The sequence below is a fragment of the Trichomonas vaginalis genome, chromosome I (genome assembly GCF_026262505.1).
Source record: "Trichomonas vaginalis G3 chromosome I, whole genome shotgun sequence".
Taxonomy (NCBI): domain Eukaryota; phylum Parabasalia; order Trichomonadida; family Trichomonadidae; genus Trichomonas; species Trichomonas vaginalis.
Window position 1 is genome coordinate 15163424 of NC_067203.1, and position 22711 is coordinate 15186134.

Consider the following 22711-nt stretch of genomic DNA (forward strand, 5'->3'; position numbering starts at 1 on the left):
CTAATTCTATGTTAAAGATAGATACAGATTGTAGTAATCAATTAGGGAGTACAAATTCATTCTTTCATTTCTGTCGTATTGAGCAGAAAGGAAGAGATCATAACCCTAGGAAAAAAAGCCCAAATTTGTCACTTTTCATAGTACGTTAAACTCAATTCGCTCGGCGAATGCCGAGCACGTATCATCATTCAACATAATATTCTCATTCTTTGGTTATTATAGTGCCAGACAACACAAGATTTCAAAGAATTACTAGAGTTTTCAATTAATCTTAATCCGATTTTAGATTTATCGAGAACTCCATCATCACAATCACATACTTCAGTGCGGTAACTACAATTATCCATATACAGAAGGAAGTTCTTTTCGAACAACTCATTTGGAGTCTGTTTTGGAAAGAACTTCTTTCTGTCCGACTTAATTTCATAGTTCCTGATCAAAGACAGAAACCACACACTATCTACTTAGGAAAGGAGTTCTTTCTAAATCTTCCTTAAATTGAGATTTTACGAGAGATAACCCTTCTATTGCACTTAAAAAATGAACATTTTGATATCTTTAGTATCACACATGGTCATATATAGTATTTCATCTACATGAATACATTCATCTTTCGAAGTCTCTCATTAAATGGGAGGCTTCGAAAGATGAATCGTTTTATTCATACAACTTTAAATCTCGAACACATTTAGAGAGTGAGTATATCATTTTATTCTTGTTTTGAGTTTATTCTGATTCAAAATTGCAGTGAAAACAGAAGTTCACACATCATATCTGAATGTGAGTTCATTTATACTTATACGATCTCAATACCTCCACTCTAAGCATAAGAGGTGAAGTTATATAAAAATTATCAGATGCGTTGGTTGAAGTCTCAAAAGTATTGCCTGAATGCTTGTTTCATATTTGTCCAAGTAGTTTCAATGAATAAATGTATTGTTTTTTATAATTTCGATTTATTTTTAGAAAATATTCAATATAAACCTTTATTGTGTTATTTACATCTCATAAATTCTCTGTCTAAATCATATACAAGCGCGTTTTACCCCTATGAATCAAGAAATTCATTCAATATTCATGGTATATTTATTAAATTTATACGATTTACTAATAATCAATATTATATCCTCATAAATAGCAATATATTTTGGTAATCTATGATAATCATATACAATATTTGAAATCAAATTTTCATTAGTTTAGGTTCCTTGTTAATAGTAAACCATTATATTTATTACTAATAATAAAATCTATGTGTCGTATTGAAATTCAATAAAATTACTTATTCGGTCCAAAAAAACAAATTAGATAAAATTTTTCTTTTTTTATGTAATTTTTGTTTTTCATTTTTCTCAAGATCCTAAGTTATGTTCTAACTTTTGACATCATATCCTATCATGCTAGGCTATATATTATAGCATATCCAAAAGGCAAGGAAATCTATCAGAGAAGCCTTTTTGACCTATCGTTGCCCTACCTCTCAAGAAAATTCCCAATAGAAAATATTTGAGAGAAAGAAAAAAAGAAAATTGAAAAATATTACTCTCCTTTATATTTCATGAGATTTTAAATTTATTCTCATAAAATTGACAATTTTATACGTTTAGATGAAAATAAGTGATTTTGGTTGAAATAGAAATTATTATTTGCTTACAGCTATCAAATAGATTTTTGCTATTTTGATTAAAATTTGTTAATCAAATTAATAAATTTTTTCTAAATATCTTAAATATCTGGATCACTCACATATACAATGAATTGAACGATAAAAATAATACAAACTCAACTAAGTTTCCTGTCTTTCAACTAAAAAAAATTATGCAAATTAAATTAAATTGTTTATTCAAATATAAAACAAAGATGAAATAATTACAGTTATCATAAACTTTATGAATAACTCTGTAATTGGTTCAGATTTTCGTAAAAATATTTTTATTAATATCGATAAGAATACGTTTACCTACTATCACAACATATCGATAAACAAGAGTAGAGTGATTTTTATCATCGAAACTTTTTAAAAGCTGTAAGCTGGAAGGAAAAATCTTGTTTTTTCTGAGTTAGTTGTAGAACTATTGATGCACGAGTTATCATTGTGATGTAGAAGGATGTCAATGTACTGACTGAAGGATATGAATTGAATTGAATTTCATTGCATTTCAATTTGATCAAAATTTGTTGAAATGATATGAATGTGTCAACATCTGTATCACTCTCTTTCACTCCTTCCCTATTCTTTCGAGAACGAAGCGCTAGCTCAGCTTTCGCTGAGCGAATTGACACTTTTGATGCCCTAAACGTACATGCTCTCAAATTTATCGAAAAAAATTATACCACCTAAACTAGTATATTCTTATTTTAAATATGATATTATCCTTAGAATCCACACTAGAATATATTTAAATCAACTTTTAAAAAGTTCGAATCCTGCGCGTCTCACTTTTTAAATTTTCGAAAAGGAAAATTATATTCTCCTAAAATGAAAACAATTTTCCGAATTGACATCCTTAGCTCTACCAAAAAATGATTTTGTTACAACCTCTATCCAATATCCTTTATCACATTATTTGGCACTTTTTAATTTGACTTTAGAGGCACTTTTTAAACATGATATTCATGATAATTCTTTTTTTTATTGTTGCTGTTGACGAATGCTAGTTTTTGATATAAAATACTAATCTTCGAGAATACGATTATGTTACGCATTTAAAGCAAAAATAGTCATAAGCTTATAATTATTTTCAATATACCAAAAGTGTCAAATTTAACGATTATTGCTTTTTCAGGAAGTTGAGAGCTCCATTCAATTTTTGGTGTGATTTAGCAGGTTTTGAGTCGAACACAAACATGCATGATTCTATTTTGGTACATTCTACTATAAGAAATTTTCTACAAATATTTTTGTGTTACGGAATATGCATTTAAACTATCCAACATATGAAAGCCCTGAAAGGAATGGTTTTAATAAAGTTTAAAAAGGGAATGTGGCATTTTTTTTTTGAAAAAAAAAGTCGTCCAATTTTTTGGACACAAAAATAGGTCAGATTATTAAAAAGATATTAAATTGCTACTCTGATATCGAAATAGCCATTTAAAGATAAATTATTAAGAAAAAAAAATATTTATATTATATTTGTTTCTTTTTATTTTCAAAATCGTCAAAAGCCTTAATTATATTCTTAAAGGAATTTTTTGCAGCTATTTCGTAGGCTGTCCAACCAAAACTATCTCTTAAATCAAAATCATTAATGAATGGAATGAGTTCTTTCACCATCCTAAAGTCATTCCTGTATACAAAGTAATGTAGAAGAGGAGTTCGACCATTAGGATCTTTGAGATTTGTAAGATCTAAACCTTTTTCAGTGACATGCTCGTAAATTTTGTGAGCTACCTGCCATTTAACTGATTGTAATGGTAAGAAGAAAACTGTTATATCAACTTTTTCATATTCTTCATATAAAATATCAAAAATAAAATTAAAGCCGTCGCATGCCTGTATTTGCGCTGCATATGTAAGATCTAGTAATCTGAATTCATATCCAGTCATCCATAAGTATTCTAAGATTTCTAAAGAAAAAACTGCGTAACAAGCAACACTAAAATTGTCAGCATCGAGTATATCTCTTGAAGATGTAAAAGTTTCAACAAGCGTGAACATTTCGGAGTTGTTTGATGCAGCTGCGAAGTGAATTAGTGCTCTTCGATTTTCGTCAACAATTTTAGGGTTAACATTGGGAAGTGTTAATCTCGCTATATTGACTGCACCACTGTGGACTATGAAATGGATCCAGCATGCACCATCTTTAAGAATATCTGGAATTAAATCTGGTGGAAGATTGAATTTGGATTCGAAATCAAACCCAGGGGTTAGTTTTGATTCGAATTCTTCAATGTCATCTTTTTTAATAGATTCTAGAATGGAGGTATAGCTATCAAGCATAAAAAATGAAATAAAAAAATTTGAAGATTTTGATTTTTTTTTCCGATTTGAACAATTTTAAAAATTCATTCGAATTATCAACAAAATAATTGAAAATAAGCTTATTCACGTGCATTATTCTTTAGACCTTATATATTTTTCAATTTTTATCAATGTTTTCCAAAAAATATGTTTCAATTTTATCATATCAGGGCTTAAATATAAATGCCAGGTAATGGGCTTATATATATATGTATGGGGAGTAACCATCTGAAGCTTTGTTTATTCAGAAATATAGTTTAGCAAATGATGTACATGAAATTCAACTTAACGATAACTGATTGCTTTAATCTAATAGCGGAGACAAATTTGTATTGATGCATCATGTATTAACTCTCCAGATTTGGAAACTTTAACTTTATAAAGTCTTCAAACTCCATCATAAGCCATAACATGATAGCATAGAATAGACTCTGATTAATTGTATACGAAACTATCCTGGATAATAGTTTTTCTATTAGTGTCACTTTTGGTGGAATTTCAATTGAACTTGGTCGCACCTGTAGCATTTTTTTGTCTTCCATCTTTCAATTCTAAAAACCATAATAGAAAAGCTCAGATTTCATTTTTTGAGAACGTGAAAATCTACGAACACTGCCAATTTTTGAGAGTGATAGTTCTTGTCAATTTTTTAATTCAAAATTTATTGAGAGTTGGTCTCTTTTTTTGTCACATATTATTACAATAAACAAAGACGTAAGAAAAAAGCATACTTGAATAATTCATTATGATTACGTTTTTAGTACTTCTTTGCATAGATATTGACAAAAGTTGTTATTCAAGTGACGGAAAAAACCTTACAAAAGTTAATGACACATCACCAGAACTCAGAATATCATCTACATGCGAAATTATTAATCGTAGATGCTTTTACGATCTTAACACTTTGTTTTCCTTTTCATTTGAAGAAAATCCAAACTTAACAACAATTGAAAGTTATAGTTTTTCTTCATGTTCAAATCTTACCATAATAAATCTATCTTCATGCACAAAACTAACAAAAATTTCTTCTAATGCATTTGATGGATGCATAAATGTCAATCAGATAATTTTACCAGAAGGACTCTTAGAAATAGGAGACTATGCATTTCAATATATTTATCAATTGACCAATATTATCATACCAGCATCCGTTAAAATAATAGGATATCGATCATTTTGTATGTGTAATGAACTGCAAAATGTTTCTTTTCCAGTTGGATCAAATTTAACTTCATTAACAACTGATGTATTTGCTGGTACTAAAATCACTTCGTTTCAAATTCCGGAAAAAGTCTCCGATATCGACGGAGAAGCATTTGGATCCAAAAAATTTACAAATATTTCAGTACATCCTAATAATAACTACTTAATATTAGATGGGAATGCTGTTTATTCAAAAAATAAAAGTATTTTATATTTTATTTGTAACAAAACAGAATATGAAATTCCAAACACAGTCACGACTATTGGATATAATTGCTTTTCATATTCATCTATTGAAACTATAATAATCCCAAATTCAGTAACAACTATTGAAGGGCTGTGTTTTCATGATTCACATATCAAAACTATTGAAATTCCAAATTCAATCACAAGTATTAATGAACTGTGCTTTTATTCTTCATATATCGAAACAGTTATAATTCCAAATACAACCACAACTATTGGAAAGGGGTGCTTTTCAGGTTCAATTATTAAAACAATTATAATTCCAAATACAGTCACAACAATTGGAGAAGATTTCTTATTACATTGTGACATCAAATCAGTTATAATTCCAAATTCAGTCACAACTATTGGGGTGCAATCCTTTTATGGCTCCTCTCTCGGATCAATTATAATTCCATCAAGTGTGAAAAGGATTGAAATTGGTGCTTTCGAATATTGTAATGAATTAAGAAATGTTACTTTTTTAGGTCCAGTAGACTACATTGGTGAATATGTATTTGATTATTGTGGAAGTCTTAAATTAATTATTTTTCCTAATTCAACAATGACTGTTACAGTATCTGATTTTGTATCAACAAATATGCCAAATGTCAAATTGTCATTCACTTACAAAACTCTATTTTATCATTCTCAAGTATATGTTTTTGATTCAATTAAAAGAAATACAAAAGTTTCAATTTCATATCTGAATGAATCAAATCTTATTATTACACAATGTGGCTTGATTTATGGATTCTAATCAAACCATAATTTATGAATATTGGGGATACAATCCTGATAATTATTTTGCTCATTATTCTATTACAATTCCTAATTCTGTGACAAAAATTAAAGAAAAAGCATTCGAAAATTCTATAATTGAGAAATTTTATTTCACAAAAGATTCTCAAATCACTGATATAGAAAATAATGCATTTAAAAATTGCTCAAGAATGATGTCATTTAATTATTCATTTCCTCATTTACAAATATTAGGAGTGTCATCATTTAAAGATTGCATTAATTTAGAAAATTTTACATTTTCATCTCTAACTTTGACTGTTATGGAAAATGCATTTGAGAATTGCATTAAATTAAAGAATGTTAGTAATATCTTAAATATTCCTGATAATTGTTTCTGTGGATGTAAATGTTTAGAAGAAGTTACAATACGAGAAGGATCAAAGAAAATCGGAATTAAATCATTTGAGAATTGTTCTTCTTTAGAAAGTATTACAATTCCACAATCTATTCGAATCATTTCAGAATATTCATTTCTTGATTGTAACAAACTAAAATCAATTATATTCAGTGAAACAAATTTACTTGGGAACTTTTCAATTAGTTCTATTTCAGAATGCAAATCTCTTACAAATATCAGTGATTTTTCATCAGACAAATACAAATGTATTGATAATACTTTATACTACAAAAACAATACTAAATGGGAACTTATTTTTCATTTGAGTAACTCAGAAGATAAAGAGCTTGACATTAACTGCAGTATCATCTGTAGTTATTCATTTAATTGCAGTAACAACATTGAAAATATCACAATTATATCAGATAGTGTTTCTGTTATAGAAGATCATTCATTCAACAACTGTCTTAATCTCAAATACATCAATTTCCCACTTTCAGTTTCAGATGTTGAGATTGATGCATTCCATGATTGCAATTCCATTCGATGCCTTCTTATTATTGAGAACACATCCACTGATTATCTTCACATGATCGTTTCTTCTGGAATTCCTAAAAGACTTATGACTTCATGTCATATTGCTCATGTTTCCAAAAATCGTTTAATGCTCAAATTTTTACGTTATCATTCTACGCATATTTTCTGGAAACATCTTGTTAATTAAACTGTTTTAATTTTAAAATTATATATATCATCTTGTTTGAATAAAAAAATACTAAATTCACATCATTCCAACCAAAATTTTGGTCTGAAACTCTGTACAGGGACTACACATAGCATATATATGTAGAAAGCTGAGCTTGGATAAAATTATCCCCATGAATTATTTAAATAAATTGCTTACATATCGACACGATTTGATTTAGTACAAGAAGTTAATCAGTTTTCTATCATAAAATGAATCATATATCAAAATAATGGAGTAGAATTGATACAATTTACAGAATTGGTATAAAATTGAAGCTCACGATATCATGAACTTTATAACACCAAGCCCGATGATCTCATATGTTAACTTTAATCTTAGAATTATGTTTTCGTATTTGACAAAAAAAAAACGTATGAGTGAAGTTGGGGCGAGAATTCTCCGCCCTGGAGCCACTACATCCTTTGGTGTTCGCTCTCAAAGTAAATCCTCATTTGTTCCTCCAACTTCTTATTCATCTTTGGGCAATAATATTCGACAAATCTTTCCATCTCCTCGAGAATCAAACGTTTTATCAGATTTTAAGAACAACTATCAAATAATGATGAATAATGTAGCATCATTTTTATCTCATAATAATACTACTTCTGAATTTCGATCTCAATTCAATCTTATGATCAACGAAATGGATGCACTCTATAATACATTTATTATAAATCTGCCAAGAACATCATCTTCAGCACTAAAATCCGCTCGTTCAGCAAAAAGTCAAAATGGAGATAAATTTTTACAGAGTTTTCTTCCATTTTTAAAGCAATTTGCAGTTTTTTCAAAAGCAATGCGCAAAATACGTCAAAGTGGCAATGATCCAATACATGAAGCCATAGATATGCATTTTACAATCGTAAGCGATTGTCTTGAGACAATAAGAAAGAATTCAACATCAGTAACAGGCATACATGATGCTGCAGTTCGAAAATCTAAGACTTTGAAGAACCAGTTAATGAATTTAAAGCGAAAATCAATTTTAATTATCCAAGAAGGCCAAGATACCACGAAAATAACTACAGATATCAGGAATTTCTCACGTGTTCTTAACGATTCCTTTACATCTGAGTTCGCGGAGTCTCCATTAGGTCCTACAGCCCTAGAAAAGCTCAGGAGCGACTCATATACGTCATGTTGTGCAATAATACATTCTGTAAGAGAAGCAGGAATGTTCGATAGCCATAGTTCTCAAATGTTTGAAGCGTATGACAATTTTCGTTACGCAATTCAAAGTTTACTTGATAAGAATGGGGTAGAAAAGAATCTAGGAGAACTTGTTGACTGTGATACAGAAGATATTGAACAAATAACTATCAGATTCAATAGAGATGCTTCACTCCCTGAAATTCTTCAAAAAGGAACGGAAGTTTTTGAGGATAAGAAGGTTCTTGAGTTCATAGAGATCATCCATGATAAGTCAACTGCTATTATTAATGAAAATGATGAGTTAAAAAAGAAAATTTCTGAATATGAAAATATAAGAAAAGAAATTAAACAAGCTAGAGCAGAAAAAGAAGCTGCATGCAAGATAGCAGAAGATTCTAAGAGAGAATACGAGGAAATGAAGAAAATTTTGGATGAAAATAATAAAAAAATGGAAGAATACGATAAAAATGCAGGAGCTGATACACAATTTAGACGAGCGCTTACAGAATCGATTCCTCATATCGCTTCCTTCTTGAATGAAGATGTTCCTGAAATGGAAACAGACAGAAAAATTTTAATTGCATTCAGAAACCTACTTAAAGGGGTACTTGGTCAGAAATGCCAACGCTGTGTTCAATTCTTAGAGCGAGAGAGGAGACTTGTTGAGACAATGACCGCTTATATCGAGCCAGACGAAGATATCGAAAAAATGATGTCAACTTTTGTAAAAATTTTCAGAGAAAACCAGATGAATCTGAAGTCAAGGTCAATGGAATGTTCCCAGGCAAATATCTTGATTGGATCTCAAAGAGAATCGTTTTTCAAGATTTTGGCACTTTTTAACGTTTCTCAATCCAAGGCCGTGGATATCGGCGAATATACGTATAACACGGTCAAAGAAAACCTCGATCAGATGAAAAGAAGCATGGACGGAATTGCTGACCAGAAATCATCAGCACAACAAGAATTTGTGGCTGATTTAATGAAAAGACTCAAGTCTATCCTTGAAACAGAGCAAACAGAGTCAATTGAAAGTTATTTAGACCAAATTGAAAATAATTTAAGGCAAGCGGAACAAGATAGATTAAATAACAAAGTTTTCTTGAACAGTGTATCAGAAAGACTCTATCAAATCATCAAAAAAGAAAAGAAAACAAATCCAATTATTCAAAATGAGGTAAATGATGCTTTAGATGACGTCCAAGATTACATAAATAATATAGAAAGCATTCCTAAGGAGAAAGAAACTGTAAATGTCGTTGATTACGCTTTAATTGCTGATAAATTATCAAAAATTTTAGAAAAAGAGGTCGATAGAAACAATGAAGATGCAGTTTTGCAAGCAGTTGATGAAATAAACAATGATTTGACCAGTACAAAGAAGAAACTGAAGACAACTTCAAATGAAACTGTTAAATATAAAGAAGAAATAGTTGAAATTGTCAAGAAACTTCAGAATTTCTTAAATCAGCCATCAAATGTCCCTGAAGATCTTGAAAAACTCGTAGAATCAGCTGATATTCTTATTAAGCAACTCCTTGCTCAAAGAAAAGATATGAAATTATCAGATATCACCAAGATGTTCGAACCAATCTTCCAATACATGCAAAGTGCCTCTCAAACTGATCCATTTTCTTTCATTCCAGAATTTGTCTCAGAATTTGAGATGATTGAGGGATCAGTACAATCATTAAAGCCATTTGCATTAATCCTTAATAACATATTCACTAATTTTGACTGCCAATTCTCAAGTTTTGATCCAAAATCTCAATCATATAATTATCTCAAGGGACAGTTGAACCAGTTACATCAAACACTTAACTCAATGTCTGCTGCAAAGACTCACAACTTGATATTTTTGATTCTTTCTAGATTTGTTACGTTTATTTCTTCAATCTCATCAGCATTAGCTATGGCTTACGAATCAAAGAGCAAGCCAGCTTAAAATAATTATGTCAGACCCCATTTAACGTATATTTTGTTATTCATGTTATATTTTTTTAAATAAATTGTTTGTATATTTTAGTATATTGATTAATATTGCGAATTTTATCGATACTATAACAACTACTCAAGTATCTGACTTCAATTTTTTCGAAATAAAATCAGTGAAATTAAAAGTTAACAGTTTACATAAATTTGATAGAATCAATAAATATATCATCAACACTATATACTAAGAAATACGAGTAATAGATACTCGAAATTTAAACACAATAATAATGGTTCATGACTTTCTTTGGATTAATATTTCTAAACTTTGGCTTTGTACTTGGATTGAATACAATAGATATTTGGCCATCTATTGTTTCGATGATGCAAAAATGAGAATTACCGTCAACAACATACTCGCCTATTTCTAATTTGGTGTCTTTCCTTGGTACATTGCGATAGACAAAATTAAAGCCATAGTATTGTGCAACAGGGAAAATATTATCAATTGATCCATCCATATTAATAAGATTTTTCTCAAATAGATCTGTAAATGAATGACTTGCTTGATCTACAGTTGTATATCCCTTGTATTTCAAAAAGCATAAAAACAACGAACCTGACATTAGATCTAAGTCTTGGATGTCGCTTCTTTCTAAGAAGATTGGAGTATTGGTTTGAGATGTAGAACATTTAGTATATATGTATATTGTCATTCCAGGCGAAAGTCTCTGAAGATTTAAATTTGGATTAAGCTCAAAGAGCTCTTCTGCAGTATTTCCGCTGATTTTTTGAATTTGGAGGAGAGAGTCACCAATTTTTGTTGTATGATAAGAAATACAGCGCTCGCTGAAGCTAAAATAGAGAAAGAGGAACCCAAACATTTTTCTATCGATAGAGATTCAAATCAAGAATATTTGAATAAAATTAGTATTGTAAAAATTGAAAAGAGAGATGATTTGAAAATATTAATGATACTAGGGTAATATTACTTGAGTAAATTTCAGGGTTGTTTTATTTCAATTGAGATATCATTGAAATTTTTTTGGTAAGTATAATGCTCAATTATACTTTTTGATTTATTTTAAATCAGATCGAAAATATTTTTGACACTTTTGTCTGACCTAAATTATAAATGTATATGGTTTAATAGTTTTAAATAAAATTATTAATTTTTGATGGAAAAATCTATGCAATTGAATATTGAAAGGATAAATAAAACCTGTCAATTTCTTTTGCTATCATATTCTCCGAGAGTATTTCATGCAACTTAAGGTTTAGCTTCTTATAAAGACACTCAGTCAATTTAGAGATTAATTTTAAAAAAATAGTAGAAATTGGGTGTTATCTCTTTTCTAAGTGGAAAATACTCACAAAAAATGATTGATGTCAATGAGAAAGAATAAAATGATATCAATATTGCTCTCCAAGCTACATACAAAATAATTAAAGCATAATCTTGTGCATTAAATCAAAATTCCGCCTTCATATAATAAATACATAGAAAAACAACATGAAAGTTAAAACTATAACAAAATACAAACATTTTAATACATCTGAGAAGTATCAACAAGCTGATTATCATTAGGTTTATTTTCTTCATCTCTTCTTTTTAGTTCTTGGAGAACAATTGTACTCTTTTTAATCTCGTTTCTTAGGAAAACAATTCTCTTTTGAGATTTCACATATTTAACTTTCAAATCTTGAATTTCTTTTTCTAAAGCACTATTTGCTTCTTTTTGAGCCATTATTTCCCTTTGAACTTGAATGACAATTGCTAATTGCTGTTGTTTTGTGAGTTGACCATATAGGTTATCATCTCGTGAATGATTGAAGTCAACACTAGAAATTTCATTCATATCACATGCTGTAAGTGGATCAGCTCCAACAAGTTGCGGCACTTGATCTGGTGAATGAACTGTCTGACTTAATTTTTGCATTAAATCTGTAAGATCATCTTTAATACTATCAACCTCATTAACCAACTGTTGTGCTTCAGGATTTTGGGTGGTAACTTCGACTTGAATTTGGTCATTATTGCGAAAATTATTCTGAGTTTTATTTTCTTCGTGAACTTGTTCTGAAATTTCTGTATAGCTTGGTAATTTTGTGGCAGTAGTTCCTTTTACGAATGATACTGATTTATGATTTGGTGTATAAAAGCTACCATTCCATGATGGCCATATTTCTCGGCATTCTTCATCAATTTTCAGCAATGAATGATATTGTTTGTTAGGATCTTGTACACTGGACTCAACCTGATCAAGAATTGTTGTTATATCATTTTTCTCCTTGTCCGTTAATGTTGCAGACATAAGGAAGAAATGATTTTTACTCAATCAAATGAATGAAATAATACATACAAAGATATGGATTGTTATACTATGATCAGAATTCTTTCAAATAAAAACGTTATATGCATGAAATTTAATAATTTTGAATTTCATTGGATCTTAAGGTTAAATAGCTATGTTACATCATTGCATGGCAAAAAATTTTCGAATCTTAAGCCTTTGAATATATATCTGCCAAGAATATAAAAAAAATTAAAGGTAACTAAACTCCTTTCGCCGATCCGATTTGCTCCATATTTAAAATATAGCTTGCATATGTAGAAGAAAAGCTAATTTTGAAGTACGCCCGAAATCCACCAACAGGATTTCGAGCTACTAAAAAGGTACTTTTAAATGTGATTTTTTTTATAAAAAATTAAATTTATTTTAAGATCAGACTAAAAACTAATTTTATGGAAAATCTATATCGACAAATTTATTACTTATTGGGTATATAGATTTTTTGATTATGGCGATTATGTCTGATATGCTTCCAATAAGCCAAAACACATTTCATACTGATTTCTATAAAAGGTATCTTTATTATAGAAGTGTAAGCTATATCTGTTTGTTTTTTTATTATAACAAATTCAAAATTCTCTTATAAGGACTAGATGAAATCTGTATTATTAAATCATTAGCTAAATGAAGGTTCAAATAGAAAGTAAATATCAATTTATATGATACTGAAACCAAATAGTTCTTTTAATAAAAGATAACACGCTGAAAATTATTGAGTATTTGCAAATCTCAAAAATCTATTGGTGAATTTGGCTCAACTTTTAAAATTATAACATCCATATCAAATCATAAAAGCAGACAAAAATTAAAGCCAAACCTATCGGCCAATTTTTTTAATGATATTTTGATTTTTGAGGTATACTTTTAAAAGTGGATTTAAAGCACTTATGAAAAAACATTAACTTCTGTCGTTATGATTATTGATTTAGACAATAATGATTTTAATCTTTGATTATCAAAACACTAAAGTCATCTTTTTAACATTTGCTTGGTAGCATTAACTCAAGTCTAAAGTACTATTTTATGTGGCACTCTTAGAATTTTTGTATTCATTGTACACGCTGAAATAGTACCATTAAAGTTATGGCGGACTTTCAAAAAATAGTTTGGTCACCTTTAAAAAATTATAAAAATTATTTTGATTTATAACAAAAATATAACAAAAAGCATGGACTCGCATCACAAAGAAGATTAAATTAATGAAATAATAATTATAAACAAAATTATTTTCTATAATATATGGAAATTTCTTCTCATCTCCTAAATACTGATGATTTTAGTTGTGATAAAGTCAGATCTTTTTCTTTTATTAAGTCTTCAACTTTTTTAATCTTTGCATGTAATTCTTCTATATATTTAGCTTGATCTTCACATTCTTTGATTTTGTTCTCGAGTAAAGTTCTATCTGTTGCTTTTAGTGCGTTTTCTATTTCTTCAATATCTGGATCTGTTTGAACATCCTCGAAATATGGTTTTTGTGCTTCTTCCTGCTTGTTTTCGACAAATTGTTTGAAATCCCAAAGAACTTTCTCGATTGTTCCTTGTTTGCAGTTTGCAATATCTGTAATTGTAGCTTTATCTATTGGGAATTTGATTTTTTGTAAAACTTTTGCATTGAGTGTATTCCAATTGTATATTTTAGTGTCAACTTTAAGTCCTTCATTGTAATTGAAAAGATCAACAGCTTTTGGATAAAAATGAGCGCAAATTTCTGCCATCAAAACGCCATCACTAAAATCTCTTGAGAGATTCTTTTTCTTTCTTGATAGAGGAATTCCATCTATCCATTTCAATAATTCTTCAAGTTGAAATTCTTGCATAAATAAATAACTTAGGGTCTAATCTCATAATAAATTGGGTGATTTGTTGAAAATTTAGAGAAATGAGTAAATTTACAGAGACAGAGTTATCATTAGGCGATGAAGAAGAGTCTGGACAAGATATTAAAGCCATGATGGATGAGTTATTTGGGCAAAAAAATCTCCAATTTCTATGAGGAATAGGATTTTTGATGCATTTATTCTAGATCAGAGCTTTTCATGCTCCTATTCCTACAATAAAAGGCCGAAACTTTGAGATTTAAAATAATAATTAATTTTCGAAAGAATAGAATATAAAAAACAAACAATAGATAGGTTTTTATTACTAATATATATAAAATGAATCAAAGCATGACATAGTCCTTCAAATAATTTTGGAACATCAAATGAACTCCGTAAGAAACATCTCTGACAGGCATCTCACCGGTAAATACCGTTAATATTTCAAAGACATTAATTTTTCCTCTAACATCAGGAAGAACGGAGCTTGCAACTAAATTAAAAGTAATTCCGCTGTCATCATCAAAAAGAGGAGGTTCAAACACCCGGGTTGGCTTTATCTCATTCCCATCAGCATCTCTGAATGCCAAAAGATAGCAAAACTGTAAATCCATTTCACCCCAAATCATTGTCGTGTATCCTTTCATTAAAGCTGTTATAGCTTTGTTTGCTAAGCTCTTCTTCATCGAAATGACCATTTGTTCCATCTCTTCTTCACTTTGAAATGCCATATATCTTGATAACAATGACATTGTGATATCTGGAGTAAGTTCGAATGACGTACCGTTTGTTCTATTGATAAATGCTGCATGTATAAGACCTTCAACAACTTCAATGGGCGGATAATTTGGTTGAGCAAAATATAATGTAGAAACTGACTTTGTAAGGTTCATCATCATGCTCTTTATCGTATCCTTTTGCTCAATAGTCATTTTTGAGTCTTGTGTAATCGCTAGAATTGACAATGGAGAATTTGCGTAAAGTTGTGACGAAGTTAAGCTGCAAGCGAGTGGAATTCTATTGGATCTGATAAACGCGATCCTTGTACGTATATTTTCTTCGACAAATTGCTCACTTATCAACTGAAAATTAGGTTCAGATTTTGTATTCGGGTATTCAACGTTTTCGAATAGCTGAATAATGAACAGCATTTCTGGATCAATCTTAGAAGCATTTTTTGGAACGTACATTGATACTATTTTGTTGTTATTGAACAAAAATAGAGCAATTAAATTTGATTTGTATTGAGAAGAGACATTTTCGGCACATTGCGAAAAACAGTTTCCTAATTCGTAATTGTCAATATCATGTATCGGAGTCTGAAGGAGAGATAAATAATTTGTATCGCAATGATTCAAATAAGTATCAATATATCTTGCAAATGCTTGTCTCTTTGCTAATGATATGCTTGTTCCCATGACAGTTTCATATTTTGGACCGAACAAAAAGATTAAAATTTCTCTTGTTGCTTGTAACGTCAATTTTAGGAGTTCAGGAGAATAGTTTTCATCAGATTCGATAACAAAAAGAGCATCTCTCCATTGTTGTAAAACAACAAACTTGTCTCCTGCCCTAAAAAAACGAACTTCTTCATTTAATTCTCTTTTTAGATACATCAGCATTGATTTAAGGGTAAGATTGTCATTCTTGTGAGATAAATCTTGAGCATCCGTATCTAGTGGATAAAATGTTGTAGTGGTTGATATAATTCGAATTTTCATGAAAATAAATTCTCAAAATGAGAACGATTATTTTGAACTGAAATGTGAGTGAGAAAAGTGACACGATGCAAGATGAAAATAAAATTTCACTTGCAAATCAGGCAGTATCTGAGCTTATAGTACATGTTTCTCAATCCATGAAGATGGTTTATAAAAGTCAGACAGCATTATCCTCCAAAATTCGTATTTTAGAAAAATTGTTAGTAGAAACTCGAAAAATATCAGAGGTTCCATCTTTTGATGATTTTAACAAAGTTGTAGATCACCTAAATAACAGATTAACAAATATTAGAGTTAGATTAGAAGCACTTAATGCAAGAATTATTGCACTTGAAAATACAGTTGAACTGCAAAGCCATAACTAAGCCTATTCCATACAGATGAACTGAAAACAGTCTTATTACATACTTTTTTAAAAAGAATATGGACAAATTTATCATTTTACTTTTTGTCCATGTCAGCTGAGTCGAGTTTGAGATCTAATGGGTAAATACATAACTTACTTCTATTCTTTGGCTCAAAACTCAAATATAATGATATAATTTCAGGTTTCAGGTTATTACGCTTGCCCTTTGGGCATGCGTGTGACCTTCAACTAAATAAAGATAGATTTATATATAATATGAACTCATTCTATAATTTTTTTTTAATTTTTAATATCTTGGATTTAAATGAAATATAGTGGGGTTTGGATCATACTCTCGTCGGCAAAGAATATTCTTCCCCAAATGTTTGAAGTATTGTGAATGATATCTATTCATTGACGAAATTTCTAAAATAAATCATAGTTTCTAAAAGGGAAACAATTCTTTCCAACGTATATTTTAATATTGTTATATTATAAATACCGAAATCTGTAATTTCAAAAAAAAAGTCAATAAAAAATCCTCACTCGATCTAAATTTGATATAATTAATAGCATGATAACATATTTTTAATTTTAAATTAAGAATAATTTATACTTGTTGGCCCAATGATTTGTTTTTCAGAAATTTTCCGATGAAATTGAGAGGTAGTCAGATTATTGAGTATCTGAATTGGAAAATATGGACACTTCTAATCTAATAGATACATATCAGACAGAAATGAAACATGAAGAAGATACAGAAGAATTATGCGCACCTGATGTCAGTCGAGAATCACAAATTTTTGACAATAAAATTAAAATCAAAATCAGATTAGACTTGATAAGTGTACCAATATTCGCGTTTCCACTTTGTGTTGGAATTGTATGTCTCGGTTTATTCATTATGGAAGGCAGACTCTCAGGATATCTTCCGACTATTTCAGAATCTGGAACAGAGTACCAAAACAAAGCTCTTTTTGCATCAATGATAGCATGCGGCTCAGTTACTACATTCTTTATCATATTCATGTACTATAATTATGTGAAACTTAATTACAACCTTTCCAGACTCCTTAATATCGTTTTTATTCTAGTTATAATGATATCATGCATTGGAGTTGGCGGATTTGGATTTTGCCCAATTAATGAAGTTTACAAATATCATTTTCTTTTCGCATTCTCTGGCTTCACAGGTATACTTGTGTTCGAAACACTATGCTATGTTGTTTGTAGAAAAGATACAAATCTCGCAATGGTTAGGTTATTTTTGATATCATTTGCGACAATTGGATATCTGATCTTTGGATTCACTGATGCTGTTTTTGAACCAAATATGGATGCAACTGCATCAGCAATTGGCGAGTGGATACTACTTTTCTGCTTACAATTTGTGTTTGTTACGTATGGACAAGAAATGAAGCATCTGAAAATACATATCAATTTGTCTGTTTAAATATTTTACTTGAGTAAACTATCTATTTCTATCATGATACCAAATAACAAAATAATTTTTTTTTTCTACCATACTTTGAATTCCTAATTTGCACATCACTTCTATAGATTTGAAGAGATAAAATGATTAAGTCATTGCTTTCACACTTGATATATGTTATGATTTTATATTTCCTCTAAATAATTTGCATGCAAGCTGTACTATAATATCGTTTCCCGGCACCAATTAGATGTGTATGGATCAAGACTTATTATAAGAGTACATTTCAATTTTGCCTATTATTACAATTGATCACAAAATTACTAGCAAAAAAGCTAGAGTAATAAGCGGAAGCATTTATACCAACTAAAACTAACACAAAGCTTGTTATTTTAATATAGAATTTGCATCTATTCTTTTAATAATGACGAATCAAATTTTGAATTACAGGTTTTCGAAAAATTCTTGTTGAAAATGGCATAAAACTATTTCATCAATCATGTCATCAATTCCTTTCTCAATTCAAAAAATTGAATTCATTACAAAGAGAGAGAAAAAAAAATGTTTGAACCTGAAGAGCTTTTCGTCGTTGAAAGTCCAGCATGGACAGTTGATCTTAGTGGAAGTGCTGTAACTGCTATTGACTATTCAATCGATGGTGCTTTTGTTGCTTATTCAAACAAACCAGGTATTATTACAATTGCAACTTCATATACTGGCGAAATCAAAAGAGTACTTGAGCAAAAATATACAACCAACCCTATTACAAAAATTAGATTCCATCCTTTCGAAGAAAATCTTCTTATTTGCACAAGTAAAGATGGATTTATTTTCTTGTACAACATCGTTAAAGGCGAAATGGTTGAAATGTCAAGACATCTTGGTAGCAACTTATTAGCTATGAATGTAGATTCATTCGGTGAAACATTTGCTATTGCTTGCGCAGATGGTTCAATTCGTGTTTACGATCTCGAAAACTTACAGAGAACTAAAGTTCTTGTTAAAATGGCTTCCCGCACATCAGCATCCCAGCAAGTAAATATATACGATATTTGTTTCCATCCGGAAGATTCGAACGTTATTTTGGCTGCTGGTTGGAATGATCGTGTCCTTTACTGGGATGTCCGTACAGGAAATGCTGAGCGTAACATTGCAGGCCCTCACATTCGTGGTGCTGGCTTAGACGTACATAACGATACAATTATAACAGCTTCTGCAAGAGACAAGAAGCAAATTGAAATGTGGGATTACGGATCAGGCAAGAAGCTTAGAGAAATCAATATCAACCCAGAAACTGCTAAGAAAGAATGTTATATCAACGCTTGCAAGGTATCTAGAAATGGCTTGGCCCTTGCCGCTGGTGGCTCTGGCTGCAACTTAACACAGAGCTTCGAATTTTCTCACGGAACTTATATCGGACAAACAGCTCCATATTCCTCCCCAGTTTCATACGTAGCTGTTTCTCCATTCGGATCAAGCTTTGTCACCGGAACAGAAAATGGTGACATTTCTTGCCATATGATTAGGCTCAAACCAAATTAAATTTAATTATTAAAAATTCCTTGTTATTAAAAGAAACATTGGTTTTAAGCGTTAATCAAATACCTTAAACTCTTTTTCATTCAGAATAAATTTATAAAATTTACTTTTAAAAGCAGATCATAATCCTATGCAAGACATAATGTAAACCTATTAAATTTGAATGCATAGATGCAAAACAATCTTGCCATTTAACAAATAATTTTTATTATTCTTCTTATTAAAGCAATTTCTAATGCAAAAGGAAGTAACCAGTCATAAAACCCCTATTGGTACTCTTGAAATGATATGGTTTTTTATGGACATATCTTATGTGAAAATACGTTAAAGAATAAGGAGATAATGGTGAACAGAAAGAGAAATCTTAAAATAAATTAGATTACTCAATTGAATTTTTGGAAATAAATAATAATTTCATATAAAAATAAGAATATAAAAATGTATGTATGGATATTTACTTACTCTTCATCTGCCTTCTTTGTCTGTGCATGAGCCCGCATACGTTTCTTACGGCCGAGCTTCTCTGTTGTCATGACTGATGTGTCAGCGTACTTGATGTTCTTCTCGGATTCCTTCCAGACGAGGAAAGCTGGTTGGTTGACAAGCTGGTTCTCAACAGAGATGTGGCGGTGGGAAACAAGTGTACGAGCATGGTGAACAGAGTTAGCAAGAGCACGCTTGTGAACCTGTGTCTGAAGACGACGATCCATAAGATCGTTGACTGTAAGAGAAAGGACATAATCGAGCTTTTGCTTGGATTCATCAAGAACGCCGAGCTTTGTAAGGCGGCGAAGAAGAGCTGCACCTTCGAAAATACGCTTTGAATCGTTTTCTGGAAGTGTAAGAAGTTCACGGGCGGCGTGGCGGATCTTGGAAAGTGTATATGAAACACGCCAGATTTCACGCTTGTTCTTAAGACCGTACTCACCGACGACCTGGAGCTCCTTGTGCATACGTTCCTTTTCGTATGGACGCATTGGTTTCTTAAATGTACGAGAGAAGTTACGGCTCGACATTTTCGATAAAGGAGGTCCAAACCCCAGGTTTACAAATTAATTCAATTTTAGATTATGATAAAATATATCAATAATAATTAACCACTACTTGGTATTAAAGAATTTGATAAAATTGAGGATTTTTTATTTGTATTTGAATTAAATTCTTCTAAATAATGCATATATCGATTATAAAATGAGTGCACATGAATGTTAAGAATAAAAAATGGAGAATGTAGCATCAACACATCTCAAAATGGCAAAATGAATTTCGAAATTTTATCATCTGTGTCCAAAGAGTATTAATCACGTAATATTCTTTATTCGCTTCAATCTAGCATACCATTTCAACCAAATCAAGAATCATTTTCTGAGAACTCAAAATTTGATTAGATGTTTTTGAGTTTGATTACAGCAGCAAATGCTAAATGCGACATAAAAATCACAAATTATAGAGGTGATATCATTGCAGAAGAAAATTACACTACAAATACTCAATCTTTTAAAATAAATTCTACAAATTGCAAGAATCTTGCTATTACTCCAGAAAGAGATGTTTTGTATGGCATTTATGACATTGGAGAATACACAATTACAGCTTCGGGTACAAATCCTGATGATGAGAACGTTACAATCAAAATTAATATAAATGAAGTTCCAAAAGAGAAACGAAACTATTACTATATTATTAACCATTGTGGAATATTCCCAATGATCACTTCCTTCTTTTATTTAATATTCAATTTAACAAGAGATATCAATATGGAGCTCCAGATTAACAGATATCAAACTTTTAATTTCACCAAGATAACAGAAGATTATCCTAATACAATTTATTATTCATCTCCTGGTGATTCATTACATACTTACGATTTAATTAGAAATATCTCTCGTGATGATCCAAATTCATACTTCCATGTTAGAGTAGATGATATAAGAGTTGGCTAACCAATTTATTGGCTCATTGGACAAGGAATTCATCAATCTCGTTATGAAATACATTTAGGATCAGATGGAACAGGTTCCTATAACATATTTTATAATAACTACATAAATACTACTGAAGGATGGAATATTTTTGCAAAACAGTTTGATGATCTTTATCAACAAGCTTTAATTGGCAATCTAACAATCAATTATCATATTAATAACTGCGATGTTGGATTAAATAAATTAATGTTCAGAGCAGCAACGTATCCAAGCATTTTTATGGAATTATCTGATCCAGATATGTTATTAACAACAGATGAAGCATTAAAGCCAATTCTTGCTACAATGAACCTCATTAAAATCGATGTTCTTGATATTATTAAGAACCAACCAAAAGAAAAAGTGGATTATTTGTATGAAATCTCAATGATCAATAGAACAGCATATAAAGAGAAGTACTTTGTTGAAGGAAAGAAGACATGTTTCGTTTTAACATCAAATCCGGTGAATTCCCTTGAAGTTAAAAGTTATTTCAACCAAACTTTGTTGAAATATCCAAATTACACATTGGTTGCTAAGCCACATCCAAGTGGAACATATCCACAAGAGTTAATTGATTGGATAACTTCGAAATTAAATATGAAAATTTTCGAAAACCAACAAATCCCGACGGCATTCATATATTCGGCATTTCCTGGGCAACTTGTTGTTGGTGGATACCAATCTTCTTCTTTAACTTCAATTAAATTTAAAGATATTCCTTTCGTCTACGTCAAAAACGGTCCTGAGAACTTATTATCACCATTTAATATTTTCTACCAGAATGGATGGTTAACATCATATTTAATGCCATATAATGATAGTTATACTCCTTATATTCCTACACCAGCGCCAACTCCAGAAATAACTCCTGAAATTACACCTGATTTAACTCCAGGACCAACTCCTTATCCACCTACTAAACCATCCAATAAAAATAAGATCAAGTTATTCTTAGCAATTGGACTTCCAATTATAATTGTCGCTGTAATCGCAGCTGTTGCTGTTATGGGATATTTCTTATTTAATAAGAAGAGAAAAGCTACAAAGAAAGTCAGTGCTGCACTACTTGATCAGATATAAACCTTTTTTCTTGTTGTTGTCGATAATAAAGAATTACTTATTAGTTTTGATTTTAAAATGAGACACAATTGTAGCTTTGGCAAGAATATA

General features: G+C 30.3%; 13 protein-coding genes across 13 annotated transcripts, besides 1 other annotated feature; 7 read left to right on the forward strand and 6 right to left on the reverse strand.

The window, feature by feature from the left end:
* Nucleotides 1–3111: 3111 nt before the first annotated feature.
* Nucleotides 3112–3956, reverse strand: TVAGG3_0989930 (Ankyrin repeat family; the record flags this gene model as incomplete). Its single annotated transcript, XM_001329942.1, has 1 exon — nt 3128–3940. The coding sequence occupies one exon, from the start codon at nt 3938–3940 to the stop codon at nt 3128–3130; it is 813 nt and encodes a 270-aa protein (XP_001329977.1).
* A 750-nt stretch (nt 3957–4706) lies between these two features.
* Nucleotides 4707–6149, forward strand: TVAGG3_0989940 (ribonuclease inhibitor domain-containing protein; the record flags this gene model as incomplete). Its single annotated transcript, XM_001329941.1, has 1 exon — nt 4707–6149. One exon carries the CDS (start codon nt 4707–4709, stop codon nt 6147–6149), a length of 1443 nt encoding a protein of 480 aa, XP_001329976.1.
* A 193-nt stretch (nt 6150–6342) lies between these two features.
* TVAGG3_0989950 (ribonuclease inhibitor domain-containing protein) lies at nt 6343–7300 on the forward strand (the record flags this gene model as incomplete). The annotated part of the gene is made up of 1 exon (XM_001329940.2): nt 6343–7254. One exon carries the CDS (start codon nt 6343–6345, stop codon nt 7252–7254), a length of 912 nt encoding a protein of 303 aa, XP_001329975.1.
* Nucleotides 7301–7651: 351 nt separating this feature from the next.
* Nucleotides 7652–10375, forward strand: TVAGG3_0989960 (WD40 repeat-containing protein; the record flags this gene model as incomplete). The annotated part of the gene is made up of 1 exon (XM_001329939.1): nt 7652–10375. The coding sequence occupies one exon, from the start codon at nt 7652–7654 to the stop codon at nt 10373–10375; it is 2724 nt and encodes a 907-aa protein (XP_001329974.1).
* Nucleotides 10376–10553: 178 nt separating this feature from the next.
* TVAGG3_0989970 (LysM domain domain-containing protein) lies at nt 10554–11342 on the reverse strand (the record flags this gene model as incomplete). Its single annotated transcript, XM_001329938.1, has 1 exon — nt 10638–11246. The coding sequence occupies one exon, from the start codon at nt 11244–11246 to the stop codon at nt 10638–10640; it is 609 nt and encodes a 202-aa protein (XP_001329973.1).
* Nucleotides 11343–11800: 458 nt separating this feature from the next.
* Nucleotides 11801–12677, reverse strand: TVAGG3_0989980 (uncharacterized protein; the record flags this gene model as incomplete). The annotated part of the gene is made up of 1 exon (XM_001329937.1): nt 11910–12677. The coding sequence occupies one exon, from the start codon at nt 12675–12677 to the stop codon at nt 11910–11912; it is 768 nt and encodes a 255-aa protein (XP_001329972.1).
* A 233-nt stretch (nt 12678–12910) lies between these two features.
* Nucleotides 12911–13834: a mobile genetic element.
* Nucleotides 13835–13969: 135 nt separating this feature from the next.
* TVAGG3_0990000 (sperm protein CH-like domain-containing protein) lies at nt 13970–14536 on the reverse strand (the record flags this gene model as incomplete). The annotated part of the gene is made up of 1 exon (XM_001329936.1): nt 13970–14536. One exon carries the CDS (start codon nt 14534–14536, stop codon nt 13970–13972), a length of 567 nt encoding a protein of 188 aa, XP_001329971.1.
* Nucleotides 14537–14839: 303 nt separating this feature from the next.
* TVAGG3_0990010 (Hermansky-Pudlak Syndrome protein 1 family) lies at nt 14840–16270 on the reverse strand (the record flags this gene model as incomplete). Its single annotated transcript, XM_001329935.1, has 1 exon — nt 14881–16257. The coding sequence occupies one exon, from the start codon at nt 16255–16257 to the stop codon at nt 14881–14883; it is 1377 nt and encodes a 458-aa protein (XP_001329970.1).
* Nucleotides 16271–17288: 1018 nt separating this feature from the next.
* TVAGG3_0990020 (fasting-inducible integral membrane protein TM6p1-related family) lies at nt 17289–18085 on the forward strand (the record flags this gene model as incomplete). Its single annotated transcript, XM_001329934.1, has 1 exon — nt 17304–18056. The coding sequence occupies one exon, from the start codon at nt 17304–17306 to the stop codon at nt 18054–18056; it is 753 nt and encodes a 250-aa protein (XP_001329969.1).
* Nucleotides 18086–18584: 499 nt separating this feature from the next.
* TVAGG3_0990030 (transcription initiation from RNA polymerase II promoter) lies at nt 18585–19643 on the forward strand (the record flags this gene model as incomplete). The annotated part of the gene is made up of 1 exon (XM_001329933.2): nt 18597–19577. One exon carries the CDS (start codon nt 18597–18599, stop codon nt 19575–19577), a length of 981 nt encoding a protein of 326 aa, XP_001329968.1.
* Nucleotides 19644–20005: 362 nt separating this feature from the next.
* Nucleotides 20006–20601, reverse strand: TVAGG3_0990040 (ribosomal protein S4/S9; the record flags this gene model as incomplete). Its single annotated transcript, XM_001329932.2, has 1 exon — nt 20033–20590. The coding sequence occupies one exon, from the start codon at nt 20588–20590 to the stop codon at nt 20033–20035; it is 558 nt and encodes a 185-aa protein (XP_001329967.1).
* A 361-nt stretch (nt 20602–20962) lies between these two features.
* TVAGG3_0990060 (uncharacterized protein) lies at nt 20963–21517 on the forward strand (the record flags this gene model as incomplete). Its single annotated transcript, XM_001329931.1, has 1 exon — nt 20963–21517. One exon carries the CDS (start codon nt 20963–20965, stop codon nt 21515–21517), a length of 555 nt encoding a protein of 184 aa, XP_001329966.1.
* Nucleotides 21518–21745: 228 nt separating this feature from the next.
* Nucleotides 21746–22621, forward strand: TVAGG3_0990050 (uncharacterized protein; the record flags this gene model as incomplete). The annotated part of the gene is made up of 1 exon (XM_001329930.1): nt 21746–22621. One exon carries the CDS (start codon nt 21746–21748, stop codon nt 22619–22621), a length of 876 nt encoding a protein of 291 aa, XP_001329965.1.
* Nucleotides 22622–22711: the final 90 nt, after the last annotated feature.